The following is a 12169-nucleotide window of genomic DNA, read 5'->3' on the forward strand; positions in this document are numbered from 1 at the left end:
GGAGATAAGAAAGGCTAGGCCCCTATAGGGGATTTCGTTATCCAATTACTGCAACCTGACTTTTGGGGGGAGAGGAAGAGTGGTGGGGGGGAGGGGGAGAGAGGCGAAGAGTTTCCAAACTTGTCTCCAGTGACACGAGACATTAACGCTCCACAAGATAAAACTGCCACTTAGAGCCCAGGAGAGCTAAACCTTCCTGGGTTGGCCTGGGGGCTTGAGCAGAGTCATGGGTTCTCTGGCCCTGCAGCTGTGCGCTCTCTTCTGCCTGGTGGCTCACTCGGTTTCTGGCAGCCCCATCATGAGCCTGGAGCAGTCGCCTCTGGAAGAAGATATGCCCCTCTTCGACGATGTCTTCTCAGAGCAAGATGGTGTCGACTTTAATACATTGCTGCAGAGCATGAAAAATGAATTTCTCAAGACACTGAACCTATCTGACATCCCTTCGCAGGATTCGGCCAAGGTGGACCCACCCGAGTACATGTTGGAACTCTACAACAAATTCGCAACAGATCGGACCTCCATGCCATCGGCCAACATCATTAGGAGTTTCAAGAATGAAGGTAAGTTTACATTTTATTGATGAATTTGGCTTGGATTTTTTCAAGGAGTGAGAAGTTAATTTACAACTCATGGAAATAACATAGATAAGGGTGAATACATCTATGTAAGGGTGTATGTACACAGATACTCAAAAACAATGCACATTTTGGTCTATACCATTTTCATGGTCATTTCCCAAATGTTATTAAAAGGTACTAAAGAATATCTTTTAATTCAAAGTCATAAAGTGTCTACCATTTTGACATCATAATTTGGTCTTTAAAATTTTTTAATTTGAACCGCAAGTAATACAAGAAATTAATGTTGGGTTACTACGATACCTTTGTCTGTTATTTTCCAGGTAGGTCTCAGTTTCCCTTTGTCTTTTAATTGACTAAAAAAATCTGTCAACTTCTACTTGAATGAAAATAGACAAAACCCAAAAATCGTGACTTGTGCTTCACTCAAACTTTGAATGTGTTTCCATTTCCTGACCTTATTTAAGAAATATTCAGACAGGATGAAAACTTATATAAAAGAACTGTTGTGTGTATGTGACGTGTACATCCTTAAATTACTGTTTATAATGTCCAGGACGTATGCATGGCCCAGTTAATGATCCAGCTTATTTCAGTGTCTTTATGAATAGCAATGTGCAAGCTTTAAATATCAGCAGGAAAATGATGTTAGCTCCCTCAGCTTTATTCAATGACTAAATGTAATGACCTAGCAAGTTAATCTTTTATTTAATATGGTGCTAGTAGGCCAAAATATATATTTTTTCCTAATATGCATGGTAAAAGATGTGGATCCAAAGAAATGAATTCTTTAATATTTACCATTGTCATTAACAGGGTACAAAAGAGGGTTTTGTTTTTTTTTTTTTTTGTTTTTTTTTTTTTTTGTTTTTAAAGATTTTTTATTTATTTATTTATTTGAGAGAGAGAGAATGAGAGAGCAAACACATGAGAGGGGGGAGGGTCAGAGGGAGAAGCAGACTCCCTGCCGAGCAGGGAGCCCGATGCGGGACTCGATCCAGGGACTCCAGGATCATGACCTGAGCCGAAGGCAGTCGCCCAACCAACTGAGCCACCCAGGCGCCCCAAAAGAGGGTTTTGATTGATGTTGACCAGCTGTTCTTAAAAGCAGAAAGGTGGTAGCAAAGAAATAGCTTGGGATTTGGAATTTTGAGGCAGGATTGACTTAGTGGTTGTGGATAATTAGCTTAATTTCTCTGAACCTGTTTTCTCATCTGTAAATTGGGGATAATATACCTATGTGACACAACTGAGAGATTTCAAAGAGGTTATGAGTAAGAAAGCATTGCATTTACTATGAATTGCTGAACAAACATTAGTTATTACTAAGGAATTCCTTAAATTCTAGGCATTAGAGGAAATGTGGAGTGGGTACTGATCAGTCCTGAAGATACCATTTGCCTTTAAAATTTAGATAACTGCCAAAATTTTAGGTATTCAGTAACACATTGGAAATGTTACTCAGTAACATTTAGTAACATAATGGAAATGGCAAACTGAAATTACAGATTCCTTTTGGGGGTGAGTCTGAACTGAAAATAAATGGCCTCCTTCCAAGGGAACCCTTCCTAGCACTTCTGAGCACTGAGCCCTGGGTGCCTGGTTCGGAGCATAGCTGGGAAAATGTTCACATACCCCGGGAAAACAGGAGTTTTTTTAGTTCTCACTTCTCCCATGGAGGATTTGCATGATGCAGGTCAGGAAGTGCAGTTTACAGATGGTCTTTTTTTTTTTTTTTTTAAGATTTTATCCATTTATTTGACAGAGAGACACAGCAAGAGAGGGAACACACGCAGGGTGAGTGGGAGAGGGAGAAGCAGGCTTCCCACTGAGCAGGGAGCCCGATGCGGGGCTCGAGCCCAGGACCCTGGGACCATGACCGGAGTCAAAGGCAGACGCTTAACGACTGAGCCACCCAGGTGCCTCCAGGGGGTCTTAATACCGGAGACCAGTGAAAGCGGGAGCGTATCTGTCTGTGCCCACCCGGCTGCCCGCATCTCTGCTGCTCTGCGGGTGGAATGCGCAGCCCCGAGGACATGAATCCTGCACCAGGCTGACTCTAATGGTTGTTCCTGTCTCTCTTTTGACTCTTTGGGTCTGCACAGTGCAGCTGCCTTGGAGACAATTACCAAGCCCGCCCTGCCCCCCCAAACCAAAACCAAAAAAACCCCTCCTCCAAATCTAACTGATCAGGGGAAAACAAATGCACCTCTAAAGTAGAAAAACCATGACTTCAATTCCTACCACTTCTGACCTCACTTTGTCATCTTGGGGAAGTCAGTCCTCCGCATTGAAGCTTGATTTCTTCTGGTGTAAAACGAACACAATAGCAATAAATGGTCATTGTAGGAACTAAATCAAAGTGTTTGCAAAACACTGGCACATTAAAATATGCTCAACTAACATCAGTTCCCTTGCCTAGAACACAACACCTCCGTATACTACTTTGTATATTTGCACGGTGAACTTATTTTTTTAACAACTTTATTGATGTATAATTGACATACAATAACCTGCATATATTTGAAGTGTATAATTTGACAGGTTTTGGCATATATAAACATCCACTGAAACCATTACCACTATCAAGATAGTGAACATATTCATCATCACCAGAAGTCTCCTTGTGCTTCTTTGTAATTAATCCCTTCCTCCCACTACCATGAGCTTTTATTTTGCACTTTTCTCATGGACGGAGCAACCAGTCTACTCCCCCACTTTTGGTCTTCTCATGCTCCCTGTCCTACGAGAGTCAAGTCTCTTTTTTCTTATAAGAGGGGTCAACTCCCAAGTTACTTGATGTATTAAGGACCTATGCCATGCCCATAAATCAATTTGATTTGATGTCCAGAATCAGCAACTAGTTAATATTTTGGAAACATTGCCTCTGTTTAAGGTATCGTGGTAGCTCGGGGGCATAGAAGGAGTTTAAGCTGGGCTTCCTGCCAGCATGATGACAATCTGGTTGGGAAGACCCATTCATAAAAAGAAAACTGAAATGGCAAAGCTCAAAGGAGAGATATAGAGAGTAAATATTGGAATCACTAAATTCTACACCTGAAACCAATATTACACTATATGTTAACTAACTAGAATTTAAATAAAAACTTAAAAAAAAAGAGTAAATATTCAAGTGACCCAGAAGGCAGTAAACTTCTAGATAGGGAGGTGAAGAAGGGAAAGTCCCACAAGGAGGGGTCACAGCTAGAGAGGGGGAGGGGAGGAGAGAAGGCTTTCTAAGAGTCAGAAGCACATCTCCAGAGGTGTGGTGTACAGCAAGGCAAAGGAGTGTTTTGGCAAATGGTGAAGATATCTGTCTACCCTAACTAGGCGGGTTTACAGTTTCTTGAACCTTTCTACAAATATCAATTGTTCAATTACAATGTTCCATGCACTGTAGGGGATGAATGGGAACTATGACTAGATCAAGAGGGTAAGGCCTGGTTATAGCTAGTTTTAAGGGTCATGCTAGTGTTTCAATTCATCTCATTGGCCAGTATTTCCCACTGGCAGAGTATGAGATGATTTTAAGTGGTACCCTTCACAGAGAAACCTACGAATCATGTGAAATAATTATATATTTTCATTAATGTGGATCAGAAAAAAAATCCACATGACAATCACCTCAATGCCCTCATTTCATGAATGTTGTTGCTTAGGACAGGCCTAAAAGAGATAGTAAGTATAAAAATAATCATATAAAGAAAAATATTAAAGAGTACAATCTGGAACAGGGACCCTACTAAAATAATGAATCGGGCATACAGTTGGGAAAACACTGCCAAAGATGACAAAGAACCCCTCAATTGGTGGTCTTTAGCACTCTGGTGTCATGGAACCCTTTGATGGATGACAAAAGCCTTCAGGGATATTTTGTAGTCATGTATTACCAGGGGCAAGTATACAAGAGCTTTGGGCTCCTATAAAATTCTCAGATAGGAAGTCAACATGATAATATCTGGAGGTGTGCTTCTGAGACTAAAGGACCTGTAACAATTTATTTCATAAACATTCTGAGTGATTCTTATGTGCCAAACTCCATGCCAGTCGCTAAGGGTACAAGACTAAAGCAACCAATCTATCCCAAGGTTCGTTTTCTCCCATTCCTCCTTGTTGAAGACCACACACCCAAAATTCAACTGCTGTGACCCCCTTGGTTTATGGCTATTTTGTTGACCTTGTCAGACTTTGGTGTCTAGAGAAGGAGTCAGCAAACTCTTTGTGTAAAGGGCCAGACAGATGGTAAATATTTTAGGTTTTGTGGGCCATGTGCTGTCGCAGCTCTGACATTGTATTGCAACAGTAGCCATTGACAATACAGAAATAAATGGGCCACACTGTGCTCCCCTGATCCTTTATTTCCAGAAATAGGAAGCAAGCCCAATATGGCCCACGGGCTATAGTTTACCAACCTCCGATCTACGTGGAGGTCTTTTAGGAAGACCAGGGCTCAGCCAACCATGTGGGGAATCTTCACCTATTATGAATGCAAATATGAATGCAAAGATGAGCCACGAAGTGCTCATCCCTGAAAAGCTTCCAAAAAAGAACAACCACCCCATGTTCCATTGATGGCTCTTTACTGGTTAGGAAAATTGGGGGCTTGCCTGCACAATCTCCAGGGTCCCTCCCAGCTCTGTAATTCTGTGGCCGATAAGCTATGCAAGCAAGGCTGAGAGAGTGTTCTCCCATTCATTAGGCAGCCACTTTCTGTCTTAATCTTGGCAGCTTAAGTCAGTTTAGCATTCTACCATTGACCTTTCAGTATTTTCTGTCGGAGAAATCTCACATTATGTTTGTTTTCATTGATCGTCCCCCTCATTCCTGTGTATCAAGCTTCCCGCACAGATAGGCCCTCTTATTGCATAAATAAGCATCTGTTTTCCTCTGTGACATACTACAAATCTGATTTTTGTTTTTCAGATCTGTTTTCCCAGCCAGCCAGTTTTAACGGGCTCCGAAAATACCCTCTCCTCTTCAATGTGTCCATTCCTCACCATGAAGAGGTTATCATGGCCGAACTCAGGTTGTACACACTGGTGCAAAGAGATCGCATGATATATGATGGAATAGACCGGAAAATTACCATTTTTGAGGTACTTGAGAGCAGAGGGGACATTGAGGGTGAAAGAAGCATGCTGGTCTTGGTGTCGGGGGAAATCTATGGAACCAACAGCGAGTGGGAGACTTTTGATGTCACCGATGCCATTAGACGTTGGCAAAAGTCAGGCTCATCCACCCACCAGCTGGAGGTCCACATCGAGAGCAGACACGACGGAGCCGAGGATGCTAGCAGGGGACAATTGGAAATAGACACCAGTGCCCGGAATAAGCATGTCCCCTTGCTTGTCGTGTTTTCTGATGACCAGAGCAGCGAGAAGGAGCGGAAGGAGGAACTGAATGAAATGATCGCCCATGAGCAACTACTGGAGTTTGACCACTTGGGCCTGGACGGTTATTCCAGTGGGCCAGGAGAAGAAGCTTTGTTGCAGATGAGGTCAAACATCATCTATGACTCCACTGCCCGCATCAGAAGGAACGCTAAAGGAAACTACTGTAAGAGGACCCCGCTCTACATTGACTTCAAGGAGATTGGCTGGGACTCTTGGATCATCGCCCCACCTGGATACGAAGCCTACGAATGCCGTGGGGTTTGCAACTACCCCCTGGCAGAGCATCTCACACCCACAAAGCATGCAATTATCCAGGCCTTGGTCCACCTCAAGAATTCCCAAAAGGCTTCCAAAGCCTGCTGTGTGCCCACCAAGCTAGAGCCCATCTCCATCCTCTATTTAGACAAGGGCGTCGTCACCTACAAGTTCAAATATGAAGGCATGGCAGTCTCTGAATGCGGCTGTAGATAGAAGAGGAGTCCTGTGCTTATTTAATAACTGTAAATGTGTATATTTTGTGTTCCTATTTAATGAGATTATTTAATAAGAGTGTACAGATCATAGAAGCTTGCTGCCTTAGGGAAATGGGCAGGTCAGTTTGTTGTACGAAATGCATATTTTGCTAATACAGTCTCATCCCTTCCAATCTGTTTTTCTTTGGACTTGCCATTTCCTGGCAATGCCATTTCCAATAGCAAGGGGCAAGCCCCCCTAATTGTCCTCTAGGTCAGTTTGAAAACAACAAGCCCCAGGCAGAAAGAGCGTGTCAGATGGTAGATATTTGTGTATGTATATGTGTACATAGATAAACTCATAAAGCTCTTTCGGTTCTATAGAGGTGGATTATACTCACACGTGTGCATGACTCAATCAAATGTGTATATATTAAAAACCAATGGTACGTTCTCAGTCAACTCTTCTCTGAGTAGGATTTATGTCAAGATAATGAGCACCAAGAATTTCACCCACCTAGGAAGCATTACATTTCCCAAATACTGTTGGATATGTAGGTGTAGCATTTATCAGTTGAGTTTGTGCCATTGCTCAGAGCAGCAGGACCAGGTAAAGGATGCTGCATGTTTGAGGGGAGGGGTTATTTAATACAGAAACCAGATGGTTTCCAGAGGCAGTGGCCTGAAGCTACCATAGCAAAGGATGAGCCCACGGAGCACCACTGCGCTCTAGAGGGCAGCACCTGGTCAAGAAAAGAAAACAGAGGGGCCTTCAGGACGTTCCTGAGATAATAGGATCGCAAGGCCTGGTGTGTTGGCCTTCACCGCTGCAGAGGGTAGAGGAGGTGGGGAGGGCACTCGCAGGGGAGGAGGGGAAAGGATAGAGATGCTATCCTAGGATGCGTGTGTAAAATTATAAACAGTTTTAACTGCAGAATTAAATCTTTTGGACAAAATAAAATTACCCGAGACCAAAGGAGGAAAATCAGAAGGGATCTTTCTGTTGGACTCTTCTTAATATTTTGCTTCAATTCTTCATATTTTTCCCTCGCCTCTGCAGCTCTGCTTTTGCTTCTTTCCACCTTTCTCTTTCCCTTTTTCTCTCTTGCCCCAGTGCCTCGTATTCTTCTCTCACTCCTGTGTTCCCTGTCTTCACTGGCCTTCATTGCCCTTGCTGTGGGTTGGGAGGGGACACCCGAAAGCATTTGCTGTCACGGTGAGTGGAGTTAGTGCTCTAATGTCTAGATTTCCTCCCAATATTTAATTTGATTTTATTCTGGTAAGATTCTTTATGAAATGTTTTGTTCATGAAGAACACTTAAGTATAAGAGGAAAAAAAAACCAAACCAGGGTCTAAAAGGATACTTCTAAATAAATGAATTAATAAATAGACACACACGCAAATGACTCCAAAGCTAAGCCTGAATTCTGAAATCAAGTTTGCCCCATGGGAGGCTTCCCAGTCCTCCCATTCTGCAGCAGTCTTTCCAGTTTGGAACTGACCAGGACTAAGGGACTGGGAAGCATTCTTGATGAGGATGGTCTAATGGGTTTGCCGGCAGTTGGTTAGTTGGAAGGACATGGAGACTCTGGCTCTGATCTTAGCTCTGATCTTAGCAGCCCCCAGCACCACCATCGATGCAAGATCATGGGCTTTGTGCGGGAAGAACCAGAGCAGTGCAGTTCTCAAACTGTTTTTGACTCCTCCAGGCATCTGACACTGATGGTTCACACTTCTAGGAATGCAGTTTCCAGTACATTGTCCCCCATTCACCCCGTTGAATACTTCCTTAAGAAGTCCTGCATTTTTTTTTACCCTGGGAAACCATCAGCTTCCTTTTCACAAACCTCTTGGGGTTATAAACTCATATTGCACTAGAAAATAGAGGTAAGGGAAGCTGTTTTGAAGGACATTTTGCCCAATTTGGGCATCTGCTCTGTACATCCACTGTCCACTGATGTCCGGAGGGCAGATCCTGGGAATTCACTGCCCCACAAAAGTGCAGTTTTGACCATCAGTGAATATACAGTGATTGACAATTTGAGATGGCCACACAACTCAGAATCATTCATTTATGAAAGAGCCTCCATATAAAATGGTGTGCATGAGTGCATGAGTGTGTGTGTGTGTGTGTGTGTGTGTGTGTAACAGCCTTTGGATAGCCACACTTAGAGCCCTCAGTGGGGTGTGGTGCATCCTTTATATCCATGGGACACACTGTGTACTCAGTTACTCAGTAGTGCTTCTCCTTTCTAAAGGACACTGTCTATAATAGACATAAAGTAAAACCTCAGCTGAGCAGGATAGTTCTGGTTAGATAAAAATCAAGCAAAATCTTCTTTCTGTATAAAATATATATGACACTGATGTGCTGGTAAATGCTTTAGGGCCAGTCCTCTTGATGTGTAGATTTCAATGGTGTAAATACTCTCACCAGAGCCTCTTTCAGGCTACCCATGTGATATCAAGCGGCTTGCAAAATTCCTGAAAACGGAGCAGGCTGCTCTCAGGAGACATGTGGGCAGGGCCTGGCACCCGCTGTTATTAGCACGCTGATGTGAGGACACTAGGATGTGCCGGACCCTGCTTTCTGCGTGCTCCCTGCCGACACGGCCAGGTTTTGGGGAAAACCTTGTGGCAAGCGTTTATAATCACTCTTCTGTTAAAGACGTGTGAACATCTAGGCTGTCAGTGGTTAGGCTGCGTATCCCAGATGTTTGTCCTTAGACTACAGGCCAGACATAAACATGCATTTCTATGATTGGTTTCCTAGCTAGGGAAAAAGAGTACCGAAAGCCACATATTGGTTCTCCAAATGTTGCTAGTTGCATTTTTTTCATCAAGAAATGCAAAGCCATAAACCATAAATAGGAGACCCCCCCCCGCCCAAATCAGGCGCCTTGCAGCATGTCTGCACCTCTCCTCCATCACTGCATTAACACGAAGCCATGAAATTGTCAGATCCTTAGGAAGTAGGAGTCACTAAATGTCCTCTCTGGTCGTAGACCTTGGCTGCATGCCACACCTGTCTTTTTTACTCTTTTATGGAAGAATTATCATCACTGAAGTTGATACACCTAAATGACTCTCGAGAAGGAGTGTAGCAGAGGGACTTTGACAGCCAACAAACAAAATATTCATGTAAAAGTTTCTAGGCTTCTTAACTATTTATTGATGGATATATTTATTTTTGTAATATAGTGTAGAATATCAAATATTTTATTTTTAATGTCTGTGACTCCCTCTTGGATAGAACAGTGCTTTTCAAATAATGCCTTCCTCAGAGTATGGCTCCTTTACAATTTATGGCCTGTATTTTCATCTGCCTTTTTGCACCAAAATTTCCTGTTACTTTAAGAGGACTTGCAATAAGCTTGCCATCACTTTGTATATTTGTGTCTTGCAGGCATGCTGTGAGCCCCGAGGCGTATTTACTCATTTGTAAATAGTATAGTTTTAACTGGATACTGTAGTTTTAACTGAAGTGTAGGCGTTCCAGAAAACATTTAACCAATACGTTGTCATTTTTCCATGAGAGGCGAATATTGTCAGGCTGTGAGGGGCTGTGATTGCGGGTCAGTGAGTGGAGGCAGAGTTTAATTGGGCTTTTCATTCCCCAGACTAGGTGCTTCCTCCTGATTGTATCCGTTACCTTCACTGACCGCCAATTCAGAGACCCACTTGGACAAATCCATTTGTCACTAGACCAATTACTCTATAAATATAAAAAAAAAAGTTGATTTAGGGATTCCCAAGGGAGTCAGCCTCAAAATGCGTAATTTCTTTCCCTGTGTGTAATTTTTGGCCCAAGAAATTAATGGTAAATACTTTTCCCAGAACTGTTAGTACGTGTTTTGGTTTTGTTTGGAATCTATATTCTTCAGGTAAAACAGATTTCCACAGAAAGGAATTTTACATATTACTTCGTACTGGACCCATCAACAGCCTATAAAGCCCAGAAGCTTTGTGGCAAAGCCATTTACAAGTTGTCTGTAGCACAGACGGGATGTTGCCTTTTCTGAGGGTGGTGGACCTTTTCACAGAGTCACTGTGGGCCATACCTCACCCTTTGCAGTTCTGGTGAAAAAGGAACACGGCTGTAAGTCTGTGCATTTTCTCACTTCCAACAAGGACATTTGACTTCACACAGTCGGTGGAAGAAAAGTACGTAATGTACACCAGCGGCACAAAAAAGGGTGTTTCTGGATGTGGAAATGTATTCTAAGTCAACAACCTCATCTAGGAATGACCATTTGTTGTGCTGGGCATGCTTGTCTCACACACAAGCACTTGTTTTGTGCGTGTCCGGCTTGATCGCACGGGGGAGGTGTGCGCGCTCCTGCCCATCTGACAAACGGGAAACCCGCTAAAACCACAGTCACGCACAACCAGCTAAAAAGCACACACATTTCTTTTCTTGTGTAAAACGTGTTCATCATTTATGTCCAAATTTCTGTAGTAAGGACTAGACTAAACGAAGATGAAGATATTTTACACTGTGTTCATAAACCAAATGTGTACATTCAGAGTCATCGTGTTAAATAAAATGGAAACGTTATTTTGACCATAATTATTTGCAACTTATTTTTCCTTAAGATGAAATGTCTTTTGCACTCCCCCAATCCTACTCCCCCCCGCTTTTTTTTACGTTTTCATCTCACAGTAAATCCAGGTGGACTAAAACTTCTTCCTGTATTAGTAGAACAGCAGTGGCCTGAGGAAACAGTGTCCTGGCTTTAGCTTCTAAACCAGAGAGCAAGCTTCTGTTATGTGGTTCTCCCATCTCACACAACTTTCTGTAAATCCCATGAATGCCAGAGACATAGCTAGAAAATGAAATGAGCTCTTCTTGGTCCACAACCGAGAAATATTTCTTCTTCGAATTTAGAATGACGCAGATGAAAGAGATATTACTTCGAGAAGCACATTCAAGCCAAGTTTCACTGAAATTTGATTATTGACCATCATAGAATCTCAGGCTAGAACAGACTTGTAAACATGTTACTATTAACTGCCCCCAGCAGCCCACCAAAGTACTTTCAATCTTTTCTGCAAATATTTAAAGAGAAGGGAGTGCCATACCTCCTTAAAGGCACCTATTACAGTTTTAGAGGGCTCTGCCTCGATTGTACTCTATTTATCCAATCATGTAGGTCACTATGTGCACAAGTCACTGTAGGAGAAACAAAGGTAAGCAGAAAGTTACGGGGAGATCTTCCTTCTATGGAATTGAAGTGTCTCCTCTGTCCCTCATAACTTCCCAGTTCACAAGTCTGGGGCGGGGCACATACACATCGAATCCATCTTTGTGACAGCCTCTTGGCATGCAAATCGCTCTCCTGTCCTTCTGGATCCACTGTTCCCATTTCCTGCAATGTGCCTCTGAGCACAGAGCCAGACACAGCGAGCTCCCTCAGCCAGATGGAAACAGAAGGTCTGCACCTGGACCAGGGCCTGTCCCCTGAGTGGATAGCGGGCCTGGTGGACTGACAGACCCTGCTGCCTGTTCTGGAAGGAAGTTCATTTCTATGGTAGAATGTGGGATTGGAAGGCCATAGAGACAGAGCCAGGTGAACTAAAATTCCTTCTATCGGACAATCATCGTGTACCTCTTTTGGGGAGAATCTTCTGATGTCCCGGCTGGTAGGCTTTATCTGACAAAAGCGTCAGCAGAGAGCACAGTCTTTGTCCCTCAGGATCAGGAGAACTGATAAGGCCAAGACAAGAGTTCGAGTCGTGAAGGGA

The 12169-nt window shown here is 43.1% G+C and overlaps 1 protein-coding gene across 1 annotated transcript; it reads left to right on the top strand.

Moving 5' to 3' along the window:
- The first annotated feature begins 226 nt into the window (after nt 1–226).
- Nucleotides 227–6590, top strand: BMP10 (bone morphogenetic protein 10). Its single transcript, XM_036073093.2, has 2 exons — nt 227–560; nt 5502–6590. The coding sequence occupies exons 1-2, from the start codon at nt 227–229 to the stop codon at nt 6440–6442; spliced, it is 1275 nt and encodes a 424-aa protein (XP_035928986.1). The 3' UTR covers nt 6443–6590.
- Nucleotides 6591–12169: the final 5579 nt, after the last annotated feature.

The sequence above is a fragment of the Halichoerus grypus genome, chromosome 10, assembly GCF_964656455.1.
Source record: "Halichoerus grypus chromosome 10, mHalGry1.hap1.1, whole genome shotgun sequence".
In the NCBI taxonomy this organism is placed as follows: Eukaryota; Metazoa; Chordata; class Mammalia; order Carnivora; family Phocidae; genus Halichoerus; species Halichoerus grypus.